Raw genomic sequence first — 20,384 nt, 5'->3', positions numbered from 1 at the left:
ACCTTGATTAGATTAAGTGTAAAATAACTTTATAATTAGAGTTAAATAATACTAGATCATATCTAATAATATAATATGTACACATATCCTTCAGAATTTGTACACATACACTTGTACATATACAAACAACGTTTCATCATTCATTCTGTATCACCACTCTACAATGTAAAACATAAATGATCACTTATCTTTCATGTAAAAGAATTGTCTTATTTATTTTTCTGTTCCTGTGCTAACTTTTGATTAACCATCTCCCTAAATTGTCCCAAAATAAGATTCTCTCGTTTCTGTCTTTCCTCTTTACTGAACATAGCCAGTGCTCGTTTTTCATCAGCAGAATAAATCTGGTTCTCTTTACGAATACGGACAGCTTCCATTCTCCGATGTCTGTGTAAAAAAGATGTAAGGTTAGAAATTAGAATTTAATTCTTTTATATAATTCTTGTAAAACACAACAGCATAAATTACCTGCTACCACTCATAACATAGCCAACAGATTCATACGAAGCAATTTCGTCTGAAGTTAAGCCAATTTCTCCTCTCCTGGGTATACGTTTTCCTTCCGCAACGTATGCTGCCATGGCAGCACCTTCTCCAGGTAGAAGAGCTTTACCAAAATCTTTAGCAGACAATGTCACATGTGGTTTTTGAACTGGACCCAATATGCCTTCGTCACCACTCTCATCCGAACTGGAACCCCTCTTAACCTTTGCTTTATCGTTAGATCCATTCTTCTCTACCCATTCTAATCCCTCTGATTCACTATCAGAACTAGTGTCAGATTTCTTTTTACTCTTTTTACGTTTCTTTTTCTTCTCCTTCTTGGACTTCTTTTCCTTCTTCATCTTCTTACTTTTCTAAAATTGAAGCACATCGTTAGAGTGACAGATCTGTAGCAAACTAGGGAAACATACGTGAGAAAACTATACTATCGTACCTTCTTTTTCATCTCATGTTTCCTTTTTCTGTCCTTTGTGATGATACTATCCTTGTGTTTGTTGATCTCCTCATCTTCGTCAGAACTGAATTAAAAGTCAGTTGTTATGATACGAACACAAACAAATACTGACTGTTTATATGTACTGACAGACAATAAAATCAATTAACTCGTGAGAATTAGAGGAAACTGTAAATACTTACTCTTCGATACGTGTTGGCGATTTACCCCAAATTCTATCTACCCCACATAATCCAATTTGTTCTCTATCACGTCTTCGTGCGTCCATCATACGCTTTACCAGAGCTTTACTTATTTTATTTACTATCCTCTCTGGTATTTACAAATTTTAAGGTTGGAATGGAGTCTGAAACTATGATGGCGCTATCTGGTTTCAGTGAGGAATACTAGATAGATTGGCGGTATATACGAAATTGATTGGCAGTAATTTACGTTAGTTAGGCAGTATCGTGTTTCATACAAAGAAAATTTTAATGTAAGACTTAAAAATTATAAGAGTGCGAACAAGGGATGTGTGGAATGAAAGGAATTAGAGGTGGATGCAGAATAATGTAGTATCAAAATGTGTTTTAATAAATATCAATAAAAAATACATTACACAAAATATCTACAATGATTACAAAGATCAATATAAAATTACATGTCTCTGGACAGTGGCACCATCCCAGACTAAATATACAAGTAGCAACTGTCGTCATCTCTAATCGTATTTGTTAGTAATATCTATTGTAATTAATAAATATTATAATTATACTCTCCTCGTCGAGTCCTCGATAGAAAAATATCCATAACATTTTCCGTTATTTAGATCTAAGCATCAAGCATTTCCGAATAATATAAAGGATAAGTAATTTACTAATATACCGCTTAATGAAGAGAGTTGCTGTAACTGGATCGATTTTGAACGATTCATTGGAATTCAAGTGTCACATAAACAAGACTCAATAATTAAATATTTGTATAATAACAGAGATATGACAAGGCACTCTTAACAAGTCCATCCTTTTCTTTTTTTTTTTCTTGTTACAAAATTCTACTTGTGCTGAAAATTACATATGAAAGGGTATGTATAGATAATATTTTCTTCTGACATTTTATGATCATTATTTGTACACTAGGATTGCACATACAATACCACTCATAATTATTCGAAGAACTACTTAATGTGAATAATAAGGGCTTTACTCGTTTTCGTTTCGCCATTACAGATTTCATTTAAGGGAAATATAAATTACGAATTTACTGCCATAATAAATTACTTATAATTAGTATAATGAGTATATTCGGTTTTAATTGAAGTTAATTTTGCAGTAATTAGAATGAGAAATGTAAGTCAAGAACTAAATCAGGATTCAATGTTCAAATAATTATGAGCAATACAGTACCGTAAAGAGGAATCGAATTTCCTTTAAACTTTATGGTTACATTTAAATTCGTACAATAAGAACAGTAATAATATTCTACTGTATAATCACTCATTTTACTTCCGTTTCGTCGTTCGCAAGGTTTGGGTCGAATTACGAATTTCATAATTGTGCCCTTAGAAGTACATTACCTTAATACTTTCTTGTATTGTCGAGAAATATCATATAAATACAACGAAAGAGTTATTAACGCCATGACAGGGTAAACTATTGTATTCGTTGAAATATGAGAGCACCATTGACTTGTATTGCACTTTTTATGATGATGATTGCTCATAAAAATTGCAACGTTGAATATTCATACAAGGTAACCATAAAAGTCTTGGTATGTTTCTATAATTGGGGTACTGTAATTGTATCAGCGGTATTGATAATATTATTTGTTTATATCGCCACTATGCTTTCTAACGAACAATCGAAGAAGTGAATTCCCGAATGTAAAATACAATTAAAATTGAAGGTGATCCGTTACAAGACTTCTATAGTAACCAAACGATTTCAAATTCTTCACTAAATGTTCATACATGTCTTGTTTTACGGGTTTGTGAAGTAACACTTGCTGGTCCGATTGAGCCTTTTAAGCAACAAACAAAGTAAGTCCATACTTTATAAGTAAATGTTCGTGTCATAGTTTTCACATTTATTTGAAAACTGCAAAACTGCTTATTTTTTTTTCATTTTTGTTAATCACATTGTCATGTCATCTCAATATTTTGGACCCACAAGGCGTGTCGATTGAGAGGCAGAAATGTTTTAAAGAAAATGATCGAAGGAATTCTATCGAGGTATTTTCGAACGCTTGGCGTCCAGAAAAAGAAATTGGTAGGCACACCTCTGCCTAAATTTGTTGAAACTTTCAGCATGGAAGCTCGAGTTAGAAAAGCACTTTATCACTTACGTAAGTATACGATTTCTTAGCTCCCTCATCGTTAAACGTCACGAATCTACAATGTCTCCTACTTTTTGTGAATGTACATTTCACATGCGTATACGAAGTAGTCAAATTCGATTTGGATATCAATATCCCAGGCAGCGATATAGCGATTACATTACTGTTTCGCGCTAATACTGTCTTGTAAAAAATGTCAGTACCTCTTATAAATAGATCGATTAAGAGCTTGTAGCAAAAACCTGCGTGAATATCGTTCCTGTTTCAACAAAAATTTCGCGTGACAATAATAGATCTCTGTACGTTGTACTATAAATATAAATAAAAATTTCCCGCGATTATAGTCGTATAGATTCGTGGTTACCGAGTAAACTGATCAGCAGAATCGACAAATTAATTATCCCGTGAACGTCTTATGTACAAAATAAGTCCCTGTTGTATCTGTAGGAATACAAATATCGAGTTACAGCGGTAAACTGTAAATTTATTTCTTTTTTTTTTTTTAAATAACAACCGCGTTAGTAAACCTTTCAGTATAATAGATCATTGGTATCGTCTTAGATCTTTTTTCTAATACTATTTACGAAAAGATGAAAACGCCCGGTTATACTTTCATCCGCTTTGGAAGTCGCCCCCCCCCCCCCAAGAAAAAAGAAAATAAAATGGATCAGCCTATAATATATATTAAATACTTAACAAGTCGTAGAGAGTAAGATGAACACGATTATATGTCTCAAGAATAAAACTTCTCGATATATCATTTCGCTTAGATGTCATCAATGCCGATCCAAAAATGTTACTCGTTCGTTCGTACAATTCTTACAAACCAACGGAGCATTCGTTCGGATCCGTCATTGACCTAATTACTCACAAACCGAGTTTGAAAGCGTTCTATCTTTTGGAAGAACGAAGTGTGGCAGTGATTCTCAAAACTGTGCGCTCGCAAAACAACATCAGAAATTCTCGTCTAACCCACATAAAATAAATCGTTTAAACTCTACCAAACTGAACATCAGTGTTTAATAAGAAGACATTTTACAACATGTTCGGTTGTCGCATTTGGAATTGAAACACTATTTCGGCAGGAACTGACCGCATTTCAACAAATAAAAAGTGTACAATCACTGCTTAACAAAATCTGGCAAACGGTAGAAATAGTTCAACAAAACGCTCGACGAAAAACTGCTTGAAATGAATCGAATGGATACGTCTTTATAATTCGAATTTATAATTATATGGGTGTCTATAATTTGACCCTGAACTGGTAGTACTCACGAGCTGCACAAAAAACCAGTTTCTTTCGTTCATCAATGGTTTCCAAACCAAAATTCATATTCTCAATTATTATTAGACTTAATAAATGCTATTCTATTTAACTATTCTTATTATTATTGTCAGTTCATATTGATTCAATAATTTTTCAATGCTACTTACGACTGGACCTAATTATGTATAGCTCTTAAGAGGACTATTAGATTTATTTAAATGTATGCTCATTATTATATAATTGAATAAAGTTTTATTGTCTCGCTACGTTTCCAATGCTGCAAAGTGAAACTAATTTCCATTCGCTAATTTAGTAAAAATGAATACTACACGTATGAAGAGGTTCTTTCTCTTTGAGAAGTCTTTTCAAGAGTTAATAAAAATGAACGAATAAGGGTTCAAGTTCTGAGGGAACCGATTCTTTCAGCTCGGTTCTACCAGTTGGGGGTCAACGCGAGTCCTGAAATTTGTTCGCAGGTAAACGTATCAAACAAGAGCCTCGGTGTGGTAATGATGATAATGATGATGAATGTGCTCGTGAACGTGTTTCCGACCGGAGTTCGCAGCGGCGTTCTGCGAGAATTCCCGTTCCAGCCAACGCACAACCTGCACCATAGCTCTGGCCTGGTCTTGTTCTCTGGTCGCGTGTTTCAGCTGGTGCTTCTTGCTCGACTTACCGCACTGCTGCGATTGATTGAACTGCGTTTCGTTACGGGGAACATTATGGTTGGTGGTCGGGGGTGGTTGCTGATTCACTGGGTGTTGACTGTTCGGTAGCAGGTTGCCGACGTTACGGTTCGCGTTAACCGTCGTCGTCTGTTGCTCCGGATAGACGGTGGGACTAATTACGGTACGGGACATGACCTGCGGTTGTACGTATGCCCGCGGAGGTTGCGTCGCGCTGTTGTTCCGCGGTATACCGTACTGCGGCCGTGTTTTCCGAAGGTTTCCCCGTGTCTTCGCAGGTACCTTGGAGAAAGACGTGAAACCCTGCGTCTTCTCCCGTGCAGTCTTCAGGTACGCCATCGTCGTCGGCCGGGACTCCGATGGTGAACGACAGTCTTGATTGTTGTAGTGGGTTGACGGTTCGACGTGTGCAGTCTGCGTTGGAATGCGCGCTTGTTCGTTCTGGTGCCGTTTCCTGCATCGAAAAACGTTCACATTAATTTCTCATTCGGCCAAGTCCGTTTGGGGATAAGCTACAATTTTTTTCTTCATTTACACGACATACTCCTCGCAGTTATCTTCCACTTGTTTTTACTTAACATCAATCTCTATAGATTGTATTTAGAAAATTTTATTTTGTCTAATAGCAGTCTGTTTTTCTAAAAAGATTCGACGTCATAAGTGTTGTCTATCCCACTCCTGTTGTCCGTATGTTATACGCTTGGAGCGATTGCGGTAGGGTGGACAGCTATTATGACAATGGGTGTATCTTGTCTGTTTTCTTTCGAAGAACAATTTGTAATAATACTGTACGAATATAATGTGCCCAATCCTATCTATTTTTTTTTTTTTTTTTTAGAGAACAACGCGTCTATATTTTTTTGTAGAAACACAGCAGTAATATCATACATTTTGAATGAATTTAAGATAACTTAACTACCCGCGTGGATCCTGTTTACACAAGTGTCGAAATTCGACGGAGCGCATATTGGAAAATGATACCTAACAATTTCAGAAAAATATTGATACAATCATTAACGCGAGTTTCTAAGCAGACATAGCGATTCAGTACAGTTTTTTAATTTTTTCTTTTTCTTTAGAAAAAGATAGAATTCCGCAGTAATTGGTTTCCTTCGCCGGTTAAACGCGATCAGCGTACCTTGACGTATGAAAACTGAGATTATTCTTTTCCATGTTCGCCTGAATAATTTCCAAGAGCTGTTGCCTTTGTAGGGCACCGCTGCGTTTTCGCTGATTAGTCGTGAGGAGAGGCGTCAAGGGGGAAACTGCAGGGGAAACGTCACTGTCATCGCTGATATCGCCCTCGGAGCTATTCGAATAGGGTGATGGTAAATGAGGCAAGGGACCCACCCTTCTGCGTAATTCCTCCTGCTTTATTCGATTCGTTCGCGCGTTTTCACCGTCATCTTCGCTGTGAGAATCCACTTCCTTTTGCTCGGTCTAAACAAGGGGAGAACACACCAAACATTTTATTCGTTATAACATCGTTATCGCGCGCATCATTTGGCTCTTTCACGAAATGATTGATACAGTTGGTTCTATATTTAGAAACGGGGTGGCTCCAAACGATTTCCACCGGAAAAGGAAACGAAGTTAATTGTTTTCAATATTTTACGAATCAGTCCTTCGAGTTTGCAGTAGCTCCACGTTCGTGGAATACGTTAACGGTCTTGCGAAGGCGACTGGATTTTTGGGGGGATTATTCTGGAGCTGGTATTGCTAATTTTTCAAAGAATTAAACTGTATGTAAATATTCATTGTTCGGAAACGGAAATTTATTTGAAAACTTGTAAAGGAAATAGTCATGGAGATGGTATTTGATTGCGCGAGGATTCGAGGGGTCCCGACCAACGTCCAACGCGAAGATCAAAGTTAAAGGACTCTTTAATATCCCGCGGGAGCGACTGCGTTTCGAAAAGGGACAGTTCCGAAGCCGGCTAATTTTTCGGAGCTCGAAAGGGAACAGATCAGCAGCGGAGGACTCTAATAGGAGTCCCCGTGGCGCGGCGATATTAATTAAAATCGATTAAAGTTTCTTCTGCGGGGCGATAAATCTCAGGAGCCCGAAAGTCGATAAATCCCACTGTAGCTTCTAGAATTGTCGAGTTACGAGCGGAGTAGAGTGCCGGGCGCGCTGGAGAGAGAGAGAGGGAGAGAGAGAGAGAGAGAGAGAGAGAGAGAGAGAGAGAGAAAGAGAGAGTAAGGTAGTCCCATAAAACGAAACTCGAAACTTCGCCTGAAAGGGGCATCAATCTTACCTGACAACGGTGTCGTGGTGCTCTCCTCCTTCTAGGAACTCTGCGCAAACCGTGTGCGGTGGTGTGGGTCGCGGCATTGTTGCAGGACGCGTGCTTCAAATGGCAGCAGGACGGATTTCCGGAAAAGCTGGCAGCGGCAGCCGGCTGAGGCTGAGGCTGAGGCTGAGGCTGAGGCTGAGGCTGAGATACGTTCGGACAGCCGGTCCTCGTCTGGCTGCCTCTCTGATCCGGCGACACCGTCAATTTCACCTTAATCGTCTTGCTGCCGCACGGCGGTACCTGGATGGAAGCGCCCAGGGTATCGTAAATGGTGGTCACCAGGCCGGCTATGTCGTCCTTTGTTATCTTCCCGTGGCCGTCGAAGTCGTACAGAGTGAACGAGAATTCCTGCCTCCTTCTGTCGCCCTCCGCCACCGACACGTCGCATTCGAATTCCTGAAAGAGAGTAAACCGGGATAAATAAGAGGATAAAGGAACGAGTTTCGAATATGTACGCCTATACAGGAGGAGAGAGAGAGAGTCCCAAAGCCGATTCTTGTCGCTCGTCGTCGTCGTCATCGTCGCGGCAGATGCGCTCAGAAAGTTTCCGGTTCGACCCTGACTCGCTACAAACACGATAAACCCGCATTTTTGTTCTTTTCTAATCGGTTGTGTAACACCGCTCTTCGTCGTCTACCTACGGCCGTTTATTGCCTCGGTTGTTCCGACTCGATTGTTACAATAGACTGCGGATTTTATGCATTTATGACAGAAACGACGAGATACTAAACGGCGAAAACATTGCGAGATGCTCGTTCGAATCGTTAAGCGAACAAACATATTTATATTCCACCACAGTTTTTCAGTATAAAGCTATGTCCACGTTGGAGAAACACGGAGCAACTTTTAGTTGATGTAGCGCGAAATGGTAGCCGCTTTTAACAAATAAAAGAAGACGGCTACAAAATGCGATAAAAAGTCGCTCGACGTTGCTTCCGTGGGGACATAGCTTTACGTAACCAACTGTCGTGGAGTATAAGCACCCATGGTTACACGTACGTGGGGTGTAACCTTACAACTAGTTCACTTTGCAGGATTCAATAATACCTCGAAACTAAGTTGCTTTGTCGTGCTGGCGCTCGGTTGCTCGTCATTTCCGGTTGCCGGTGTAGGACTGGTGGAAGCGTCGACCGCGACCTGCGGAGCTTCTGTTTCTAACAAAATTGGCTTGGATTCCGGTGGCGAACCGCTACAAGGTGCCGAGACACCGCCAAGAAGTTCTTCCGAGTCGCTGCCTTCCGTGTTACCAACAACTGTAAACCAACCAATTTATAACTCTTCAGTATCAACGATCGAACGATCGATTTCTGGCTGAACAACAACTATCCACGTGCGAAAGTACAGTTAATCCAATGAGAAACGGGGATGCGCAAAGAATGACGTCGAAAGAGAAGCTTTTACGATCCCCATAGATCATGGGATAATTGGATCCCGAGGAGTTCAAGTTTCATAGATATCGTGTAATACATTTTAACGCCCCCACTTTCGGAAAGAAGAAAAAACTTATTTGAGTAAGTCCGCGCATTCCTCGATAAAAGCCTATTAGAAAGGCTTTTAGAAACGCTTGGGGACAACACTTTTGACCGAATGATTTTTACCGGCCACGAATCGGCCAGCTGCGAGGCTGCGAGAATGCCTAATGTGTACACAGCGTTTCAATGATGCTCAACGTTCAACCCCATGCTGTTCTATGTCGTCAGACGAAAATCACTTTATACGCCGCTGGACACGTAAGCCAAAAAGCCGCGGGCCTCGTATCTTCCGTTTCAAAATGACTGAACATTTAAAATCTCATGCCCGTTTCCCGTGGTTTTACATTTAATGAAGAATTAAGTTCCTGTGACACACCACCCCTTTAAAAAGACAAACTGATTTTACGGTTTTAATTCGGATTTCATTTAAATTTGTATAATCCGTTTTTTTTAGGAATTCTACGAAATCCTTACTTGCAATTTGAAAATAACAGAAACTAAATAAATCGGAGAAAAATTTAAAGCTCGTGGACAAAATTACAAGTGAACAAGTTTTCGTTGTAAATTTTATAAAGAATTGAAAATATTCTTCTAAACTGATAATATATTTACACGCTGTAGATTCTTTACAGTAAATAAGAGTAAATCGAAAAGTTTCTCCGAACTAGACTAATAATATGCTTACACTCCGCAGACGTATGAAACGCATCATTCGTTCGCGACGATACAAAGGGAGCAAAATGAAATTCTATTGCTATGTAAATGAAGGAAGAAAACCAGAAGTCCGGGACGTTCTTTTTTTTCTCTCTTTTTGCGCTGCCTGTAACGGTATGAAGCGAAAAAATAGAAGCCCGAGACTTCGCAACGGGGGAAAACAGTAAAAATAGAGGTTACAGTTTTAGTGGTTGTTTCGAGAGCCGGAATGTCTCTCAATAGCAACGTGTCTAGCCTGAATTTCTCATCAAAGGGAATTAAACCCCGTTGCCCATGGTTGAGCGTCACCAACCCTCGTAAACAAAAGTCAGCATTTCAAAGGTATCAAAGTAACATCCGCCTCGGTAAAGACTGTATTTATAGTTAGTTTCTGAGTGCTGCTCGGTACTTAAGTCATGGAGCGCGGAAAGTATTTTCGGACTATTTTAAAGGGGTTGTTACCTCGTACAACCTGAAATAAGCGCGACCGACGATAACAATCGCAATTTCCATAGAACAATAAAAAATCACAAACAAATCATCCCCCCGTAGGTTCCTTTTTCCGACAAATTTTTTATCGCAACACCGTGATAGCATTTGTCACGCTTATAAATTTTATTATAAGTTTCACAATCGTTGAAATTGTTCCTTAACCGCCTTCGTTTTTCTTTAATCATATCTGATACTTTGTAATTTTCCTCTACGAATCAATAAACAAAGCTAAAAAGAGCCGAGTGATTAGGGATTGATTGATCTACAAGAAACTTGCGCGAATGTTCGAGAAAATTGAATATCATCGATAATAATATTACAGGCTCGAAGTTTTATAAGAGGCAAGATAATTTGTGAAATACTACAATTTAAATGGGCGCCTGGGTACCGATATTAACACTTTCATTAGATATTAATAACATTCTATGGCTCGTATGCCCGGCGTATTCATAAATATTCATAAATATTATGAATGCATAGCGTCCCGCACTCCAATTACAATCTAACGGATTACACGCATCGCTAGTTGCAGGACGCGGTGTATAAATTACATTGGTCGTACGAAAAAAGGAAAAGAGAAAAAAAAACCGGTAAAAGGTGGCCCGTAAAATGTTTTCGAACGTTCGACGATCTCGGAAATCGATGCAGCGCGGGGCGTAGTCCGCGATTAAATTCATAAATTACAGATAAAAACGCATCCCATCCCGTGATCGTGCCCCCCGGTCGAATTCCTCGCGTAAAAGCACAATTATCGTTAATGCATTTCGTCTACGAGTCCGGCCGAAAATGATTCGCGTCGCGCGACTTAATGAGTTAAACGAAAGTGTACACCGAAAAGGAACCCGGCGGTGACGGCGGCGCATCCATTTGCAGCGTTTACTTCGTAGGCATTACACGCTCGCGCGGCGGAGGTGTAATGTATTCTTTAATGTGTCTGCATTACGCCGGGTTTACCGTTACCTAGAGACGGCGCGTGTAAAAGCGTTCCTACGAAATGAAACGTTGAAAAGGAGCCTTTACGCAACGCGGTCCTGGCACAAAAGAACGCCCACGACACACCGCGATAAAACGAAATGTCTCGAAATGTTCGTAACGCTCACCCTTCGCTGGACAAACACAAAGCTTGTCCCATTTCCATCCATCAACCTCGATCGCCTAACACTATTTCACGAAAACGCCACTGATACCCCGGAACCGTCTGGGTTACCGTGTATGGCCTGGAGAGACGCTTCAAAGCATGATTTTTATTAAAATATCGGTCGATTTACCGTATGTTGGGATGAAAATATCTTCGAGACACTTCGAAGTACCATTTTTAGTAAAATGCTGCTTCTTCTGTTTCAACCGATTTCAAGCATTTCTATGTATTTTAACACTAGGTTTACGGGACCCGTCAAAATGACGGGTTCTAATATTTTTAATTTACGATTATTCAGATTGTGAAGATCCATCTACGTGGAATTACTGAACAAACTTATTCCCTTAGGTATATATTATTTAAAAAATGGCTGAAAAGCTTGGACAGACACGTTCTTCTTATTTTTATAAAGTAATGTGAAATACTCAATTTTAATGCTCCGTAAACCTAGTGTTAATATCGTGATTACAATAAAATGTTTGCATTTAGCGTAATATGTTGCTTAAACGAAGTATTTCGAAGGCACTTCCAAGTACCATTTTTATTGAAACAGAACTTTGAACTACATCTAGGAATCTTTTTGATAAACAAGGTAAAGCGATGAAGGTGTGTTTGTTACATAACAAATTATTTCGAAAAATTTTATTGGTGAATCAACGAGATGTTTCTGATAAAAAGGAGATCTATGAAGTTACTTGATTTTATAACCGTGCGCTATGCTCGAGTTCTTGACTGACCAGAGTCACTTCGGTGACAGTGCCCGAGGGGAACGGCACTTTTTCATTTTTTTAACATCACGTGCACTCCGGCGCCTGCCATATACAATTACATGACATCCAAGAAGTGCCGTGAGGTAAAGGGGACGCTTCTGGACTAGCTTGTAACATATCCGATTGGCTATTAATTTACGCCTATGCCGCTGCTCCAAATTTCGCGTCTCTTAAATCGGAATAATTTTTGCATACATTTTTAATAGCTAAAAAATGATGTACAAAAGTCGCCAGCTATTTTTAAAGACTGTAGATAAAAAAGGTATACCGATACTACTACATATTCATACAGAATCTATTTAATTCCATCGTAATGATCATCGTGTTAATACGAAATAAGACACTAACAAGCGTTACAACGTTGAGAAATTAAATATTTTAATCATCTATCTGCTTAGACTCTCAAAAACTGCACAACATGCATAATTCATGCGCGGCGCGAGCAAAGGCTCCAGTGAATTTATTTCATCGAATCACTGATAGGCGGTGCATATTTTATGCATATAATGCTGCATTATCATTCCGCATAATATTATGTATTAATTAAAAAAAAAACACGCTTCCGGAAGTCTCGTTTCATTTACACATTCCTGGCTAGACAGTGTTGCACATTTTAAGAACGCTGTGTACAGCATCTTTAAAAATGGGTACTTGAATATTTTTAATCACAGCAATACAGGGTTAATAATTACGTTGCTACCACTAACAAGTCATCAAATAGGACGGTTCTGTCTATGTGAATTTTCATCAGAACCTCGCCAGACTAATGGTAAAATATTTAATTAAAATGGTAAGAAATAAGTGAACATTTCTATTGTCTCGTTCCTTGCAACAGGCGAGGACAGCGTTCGTAGACTTTAAAAACGGGGTGTGTCGTCCTTGAAAATATTTTCGAGCCGAGCAAGGGTTAATATCCGTGCGATTAGCATTAACATAAAACGGGTTGTTCCGTCTGGATTTATTTTCACCGGAGCCTCGGCCAGACCGGCGGCAAATATTTGATGGAAACGGTGAAAAATAAGTAAATTTTTCTGTCGGATTAGTGATATACACGGCGGCGCAGGCTGCGCAGCACGCTTTGAAGTATCGGGAGCCATCCGACGTATCCCGTGTACCGCCATTCTGTCTAGCTCATTCCCGGTCTACCGACTCACTATCCTTTTCTACGTTCACGCACGGCTGAACTCGATCTGATAATTGATGTGGGGTCAATTCCTGGAACTGAAATAGGTACCTTGCCCTGTTATATGAAATCGGACGGACCTCGGAGCGTTTCATGCTTAAAACGGGGGAAGAAGAATGCGTTCCTCGTGATTGTCCATCTGGTGGAAAAGAATTGTTGGGCGAGGCTCGGGTACCAGCAAAAAATTCCGTACGAACGCGCGGCACGATTGTGCAATCGATAATGAACTGAAAATGTTTAGACGAATTCGCAGTTTTATGCGCGAGATTCCAAACATAGCAAACAGGAACTTGTGATTTTAATGGGTTCTCCGGATAGGAAAGATAAATAAGAAATAAATGACAATTTTATAGTTCTTGGTTTGTTATGAAATCTAGCTCCAACTGTGCAAGTAGCCACCGTAAATATGTGAACGGCTTCTTATAGAAACGAGCAGTTATTTATCGGTGATTAAATTCTGATTAAATTGCTCCAACAATTTCCGTGAATGCCTATCGATCCACCGAATCCTAATGAAATTGAAGCATGCCCCCTCCCCTCCAGTCGGCTCTTCTTCCGGTTTCCTTCGATGTTCATACATTAGCCCCTAAGGACCAACGCCCATTCCCTGTATCGACCAACGAACTGTCGCTAGCGATCAATATTTTACAATGCACAATAATGTGTTCATAGATTGACGAATGGAATTTTCGGGCGTTCATATCTTCCGCAGCTTTAGCTCAACACGATTCAACAAAAATAATTCCAAGAAATATCGTGCAATACTGCTACATAATAGCCCCGAACTCGATACAGCCCGTAACACATTTCCATATTCATTTGTAAATGTAAGTAAGATTGGCATGTGCACGCGTGTACTCGTGCGGTCGCGTATATTTGTTCAATTTATGGAAAGGGGAGGGGGAACGGATGACTTATCGTTCGAAGCAGTGTGTCATACCGATTTCTACCCTCGCGCTCACGCCCCAGGGGTAGTTATCATTGATCGGGTCTTGCCGAAAATTGCGCGACATGTTTGCGGTAGAAGTTGAGCCGATTCAGACGCTGTTTTAACGTATTTGTTGACTGCAATTTGCTAACGCGTATTTGTCAATTGTCAATTGTAACCCAAAAAGGAGTAAAAATGTGAAAATTGTAACGTGTATCTTATCAAAATTATTAAAAGAAAGAATCAATGTCCATGCAGCTCCTGTTCCCTCCAATCACACAATTTTTATATTGCATAAACATCCACAGTCTGATAATTACGTACGAAATTCAAATTCGTATTTGCTCTGTCTAGTCTTCTACTCTCAAATTAACTCTCAGAAAGTGCACCTTTTCGACAAATAGATAATTTAACTTTATTCATCAATTTCTTTTTCAGTACTTTTCACGATTGCTCTTAACGAAGCCAGTTTTAAATGACGGATTTCGACGCACCGGGTCAAAATGGACCCAGCCACCGCCAGCCAAGGGAAAGTTTCGAACACAACGTGTACACGCCGGTTGTCCGCGCAAGGATCGGGCGGATTCCGGGCGGAATGCGAGAAAAATCGAATGATTACGGGTATATTTAACCGGAGAGGGGAAGGAGAATTAAAATTTTATTGGCGAAAGAGGCCGGCGAGATGGCCAAGTTTTTAGTCCTCGCGGAGCCCGAACGGAACGATCTCAAGGTTCGAAATTTCCCCGGCATAATCGAGTAATCCGGCGTACAATCTCGATCGAGCGGAATACTCCGGGGCCGATTCGATAAAACGAGTTCCACGAGAGGCGGCCCATGTTTCCAGCGTTCAAACGTTTCGACCGCCCGTGGCGACCTTCCGCACTCCTGTTTCCTTCGAGGCTTCTCTCCTCTCGCCGCGGTCTTCGAATCGGAACGTTTCTCCCGGTTTATCTTAATTCGCGCGATACATCATTAAGGCCGGTGTGTGTGTGGGGCGATTCCGGTAAAATATACGCCGCACAAGAAAAAACAAAAAACCGCCGGCATCAAAGGGGCCGCGGGGTAACGATAATTAGCGATACGGAACGCGTAATAAACGAAGCCGGCCGCTAATTTCAATTATTCGAGGCAGAAGGGTAAAAAAAAAAGGAAGAGTAAAACGAGCTGGAGGCGGCAGCGACTGCGGCGGCGTCGGAGGAGGACGAGGACGAGGAGAAGGAAGAAAAGAGGAGAAAAAGCCGAATAATCGTATCTGCATAAAGAAACGGACGCACATCCGCGTATAATGATACCTGCCGTGTGGTAATTACGCCCGTAATTCTTTCGTGGGGGCAAGCGTTAAAAACCGAGTCCGCCCGTGGTTGTTGTGCATGCACAAGCACGCGGCAGCGGCGGCGGCAGTATGGGAGAAATTAGAGTCGACAATGCGTATATACGTGTGCACGCGTGCGTGCCTCTGTGGGCCAAGGAGTAAAAAGAAAGAACAAAGAGAGAGAGAGAGAGGAGGAGGAGGAGGAAACGGGCCGCGAAGGGGGATCTCTCGCCGAGGATCACCGAGAGTTGTGTTCTTTGCTTGATACCGAAGGAATAGAGAGAATGCCAGCGGACGCCTTTTATCTAACCACCGGACTAATGCATGTAACGAACTCGCAAGGTCTCGATAATTAAACTCCACCCCCCGATCGCACGAGTGCACTCCACACCGCAGAGTGCACGGGCTCTCTGCCTCTCTCTCTCTTCGTCTCTTTCTTTCTCTCTCGGTTACTTCAACGCCGACGACCGAGCGAGATGACTATATAGTTTCCCTCTTCTCTCTTTCTCTGTGTTGATATGTGTGTGTGTGTGTGTAGGGTATACACCGCGCCGCTTTTGCGCCCTCTTGAATGAAAAAGCGAAGGGGAAGCGGGACAAACGGTTTCTTCTTTGTAAATCACCCCTTTCTGTTTGCTCGCTCGTAACTTTTATCATTTGCCGGCGCGCAACAGCTTTCCCCGGTATGAAAATTCGCCCTGGCCGCTGATGCATGAGAAAGCACCCATAAAGAGCGCAAGACCGGCGCGCGCGAGAGAGAGAGGGAGAGAGAGAGAGAGATCGGCCGGGATTTAAGCGGGATCTCCGACCAGCTAGACAGCACGAGAGAGGATCGGTGAATAATTCGACGCGTTGTTTCGCCGCTCGGAATGTTTTCACCGAAACAACCGGCACCCCCGCGGCTTTCCTTTCCTTTTCTTCCCCGCCGACACGCTTATATTTATTTTCGGCGTTCTATGTTTAGGGGGTACGCGTCTCTCGTCTTCTTTGTCCCGGGGGCTTGTTTTCCGTAAAATTTTTCTTCTTTTTTTTTTTGTTTTTGCTACACACCCACCAACCCGGGAACGAGAAACTTTTGAAGAGGGCTTTTATTGTCGGTGGACGCGCGCTCGCTTGCGTTTCCTTGCGCGTACTTGCGCGTGAAATGCAGTAAAATGTAAATTTTATGAATGTGTAATAAAGTTGTTTGATGTGGGGGAAATAAAGGAATAAAAGTCATTGGACACGGCCAGCCGTCGGCTTTCGCAACATTGTAGCAACGCGATGGTGACCGTGGTCGTGTGCGAAATTTGAATTTCTGTTCGCCGAATGTACTAAGCTTTGTTGTTGTCAAAACTCTTTGAAACGTGAAAATGGGAAAGTATATTTCATGTTAAACGATTTTAGTGACGTCGGAGAGATTGCGTTTTCAAACGTGGGCTCGTATTTCGAAATTTCTGTGCCCCCGTTGCGGAACGGAAAATGCTCGACTAGGATCTAAAAATGAAATGAATTAAAATTTTTGGGATTCTGGACCGCAGCTGACTTAGGAGTGCGCTTTATTTTTACTCCTCCACTTAGCCTTTGACGCAATACGCTCAGCTATTTCCCCTTTCAAAATAGGCTTGATAACCTTAAAGATTAAATGCTAGAAAAAGTCTTCCATTATTAATTACTGGATTGCGGATTTGATGCATTTATAGAAAAAAAAAATGCGTAGATCAAATGCAAAACGGTAAAAGCATTTAAACAGCTTAAACAAGAATTTCGACAATTTGTAAAAATTACTCAATATTAAATTAACATTGTGAAAAACACCTTATTATATTTTCAAGTAAAAGAATTCAAAGAAATAAATCCCAGTAACGGAACTGAATTCAAATAAAAGGAACCAGAACGATTACTATTGAATCGAATTTCAAATTTCGCGTCCTAAATTCAAATGTACAAATTCAAATTTAAAAACCATTTCCGCGAAAACTTCTCCACATGTGTACCGAAGGGAAGAAAAACCAAAACAGCAATAATTCTTTACGAAGAAGTGTACGTTCGATACAAATGATGTTCACCCACGTACGTTCAATTAGGGGCGGTAACGACGTCGTTTTCGAGAACGCGAAAATATTGCAATCGAGTGAAAAACATTGCATCGGAACGGGCGAAGCAGCCTACGTAAAAATCGTTGGCGCTGAAACAATGACAGCCGGGTGCCGACGGATTAACCAGCAAGAAAAATGCAAGTGTGACGTAACACCACGTGGGATCCGCTTCTGTCATGCTGCGGCAGCACAGCATCATCGAAGAGGACACGCACGGCGCGGCTCGCGGCTTGGGCAAAATATCACGCCTATAACCGGATTGGCCGGACAATCCGTATACGGAATAACACAGGATCTATCGTACATCGTGATTTCGACGCGAACATCGATACCGTGTGTGTATACGACAAAAAAACACAACGGAAGGAAAAAAACATTGAGAGGAGGAAGAGGAAGGGGGAGAGGGGATGGAAGGGGAGACAGAGAGAGAGAGAGAGAGAGAGAGAGAGAGAGAGAGAGAGACAAGTCGAGGCGCGAGAGGGAGAGAAAGAGAGACGGAGAAAGGGAAAGAGAAATCGAGAGAGAGAGAGAGAGAGAGAGAGAGAGAGAGAGAGAGAGACATAATAGAAGCTTACCAGAAAAGGGTCTGTAGCCAGCGAGGAACCTTGCCCGCCACCACTTTACCAATCCGGTAGCCATGAGACCCTCATGCATCCACGAACGCTGCGCACACTTTCCTTCCAGGCTTCTTGTTCGGCCACTTTTCTTTTTCTGTTGTTTCGAGCCTAGCCGCCGACGTAGAAATTCTTGTTGATCCTTTACGCGCGACAGCGGCAGGCGGCTGACGGCGGAGCGGGACGAGAAACACTATAACAGGATTCCGCTTCGGCTCCGTAGAAAATCCTTGGTTCACTTGGCTCGATCATACGACGTCGCGGCCGGTTCCAAACAATACGATTCGGCGATGTATACCTCCGCGGTTGTATTCACCGTACATGATCACACTACTGCCGCTACGAAACCGAAAACAAACGCACTCCCGAGAACTTCATGCTCTCCTCGTTGGACGTCGAGTGACACGGTATCCCTCGTGCCGGTGGGAGCGAGCGAGAGAAAGAACAGTGGCAACAGTACGAGAAGAGGAGAGTCAAGAGAAAGAGAAAGACAGAGGAGGACACGTACAAATAACACGTGTTTCAGCAGCCACAGCGTTAGGCCTGGCAGCAGCGACCAGTCCGCGTCCCAGTCGGTCGCGTTCTGCCTTACTTTCTATCTTCCGTTTATCGTCGTGTTTTCGTGCAAGGGACGAAACGTGCGGGCTCTCGCATGCTCGCCCCCTGTCACCGAATTTAGTAACACGCACAGCTGCGTCCGCGTACAGAACACTCGCTCGAGTTTACTCCAGGTAAAAGCCCGAGAAAAAGGAACGCGGCAGCCGTCGTGAAGGGTCGGTCACACGGCATCGCTCGAGACTCGTGGCCCGTCTACGACTACGGACGATCGTTCTTGCCTAAACCACGTTCCCCGTAATTCCCTTTCCCCCTCCATAGGGCGCTGCGTCGTCACAGTGCCGAGTCCGTGGATACACGGGCCCTGAAGGTAGGAGGCGCGGCTCGAAACCTCCGATTCACGCTCTTTCTCTGCGTCTCTCTTTCACCCCCCACCCCATCGTCGCTTTTTCGTCGGACCGTCTCCGTTCCACCATCAGAATCCGTCGGCACGTCCCTCTCCGTCGAACACGACGGTGCTTCTCTTCCTTTCTCCTTTTTTCCCTCTTTTTTATACCCTATCTCTCCCTCTGCTCCCTATAATTCCACCTCTCATGTTTCGCCTCGTTCCATCCTTCTGATTCTATCCTATATCCTCCTTGTTTCATCTCTCCTCCGTTCTTCTTCTCTTCTCTTCTCTTCTCTTCTCTTCTCGTTCGCGGGTCTCTCTCTCGATTTCCTCTTTTTCTACGCGTTCTCTCTTCCCTCGTGTGTTTCGCTCAGTCCCTTCTTTCCACCGTCCTTCTCCCTTTTGCCTTCGCGCGCGCACCAACCACGCGTATACTTTCCTTTTCTCCTACTCCTTTTTCTCTTTCCTTTTTGTACGGCGAAGGTCTATGAGAACGCCGAAGAAGGACAGCTTCGCACGGCTGGTGGGGTTTTGAAGGAAGCCGATGATGGTTCAACGTGGTCTACGACGACACTAAATGTCGGCGCTGCGACGCCGCAACGGCATGCGTAAAGAACGAATCGACCTCCAAAGGATTTCGATGATCGGCCGGGCCCGCCAAACAAACAGTCCGAGGGGATTTTTGCGACGTTCGGGCCGCCTTGCTTGCTCGCGAGCGCGAGCGCGCGCGAGAGCGCACCGCGGACGTTGCCCCGGATCCGTTTCTTCCAGAGAAAGTCGGTTTTCGAGGATTCGGAAAAACGGGGCTTCTTTTGAGAGGACCCGAACCCGCCGAGGACCCTGATCCTTGCCGGCGAATCCCGGCTTCGGTGGAATCGTCGCCGGACTCCCGTAATTCGCCGGAATGATCCACCGGAATGATCCGTGCCCCCCGCCCATTTCTGCAAACTTAAAATCATCGGAGAATCTTTGCGTCTTCGCTTGGCACCGAAAATTGATCGCACGATCTTCTGTGATTCATTTTGTACTCCGGTACAGAATTTGGAAAACGTTTGAAATTCCAATGGTAACGGGTAACGGAGTAGCTTCGACAAATTGATCTGTGATTTATTTAAACCAGAATGTTTTCCCGACAATATTGCGACTGCAACTGCCATCGCGTTGACGTTCGGTACTGTTATTGCGCCGGCACGTTGTTGCCGTTCTGCATCCACTTAACGCGTTTCCGGAGTTTATCAGAA

At 42.5% G+C, this 20,384-nt stretch overlaps 2 protein-coding genes across 2 annotated transcripts; both read right to left on the bottom strand.

The window, feature by feature from the left end:
* Positions 1 to 124: 124 nt before the first annotated feature.
* LOC143356575 (uncharacterized) lies at positions 125 to 1,297 on the bottom strand. The gene is made up of 4 exons (XM_076792385.1): positions 1,141 to 1,297; positions 938 to 1,022; positions 469 to 857; positions 125 to 387 (listed from the first exon to the last, which is right to left on the bottom strand). The coding sequence occupies exons 1-4, from the start codon at positions 1,227 to 1,229 to the stop codon at positions 210 to 212; spliced, it is 741 nt and encodes a 246-aa protein (XP_076648500.1). The 5' UTR covers positions 1,230 to 1,297; the 3' UTR covers positions 125 to 209.
* Positions 1,298 to 1,520: 223 nt separating this feature from the next.
* Nkd (NKD inhibitor of WNT signaling pathway naked cuticle) lies at positions 1,521 to 18,648 on the bottom strand. The gene is made up of 5 exons (XM_076791719.1): positions 18,162 to 18,648; positions 8,569 to 8,774; positions 7,483 to 7,917; positions 6,363 to 6,664; positions 1,521 to 5,678 (listed from the first exon to the last, which is right to left on the bottom strand). Exons 1-5 carry the CDS (start codon positions 18,238 to 18,240, stop codon positions 5,024 to 5,026), a joined length of 1,677 nt encoding a protein of 558 aa, XP_076647834.1. The 5' UTR covers positions 18,241 to 18,648; the 3' UTR covers positions 1,521 to 5,023.
* Positions 18,649 to 20,384: the final 1,736 nt, after the last annotated feature.

The sequence above is a fragment of the Halictus rubicundus genome, chromosome 8, assembly GCF_050948215.1.
Source record: "Halictus rubicundus isolate RS-2024b chromosome 8, iyHalRubi1_principal, whole genome shotgun sequence".
Lineage (NCBI taxonomy): Eukaryota > Metazoa > Arthropoda > Insecta > Hymenoptera > Halictidae > Halictus > Halictus rubicundus.
Note: the sequence above shows the minus strand (reverse complement) of the source record. Positions and strands in the feature narration are given on the sequence as shown.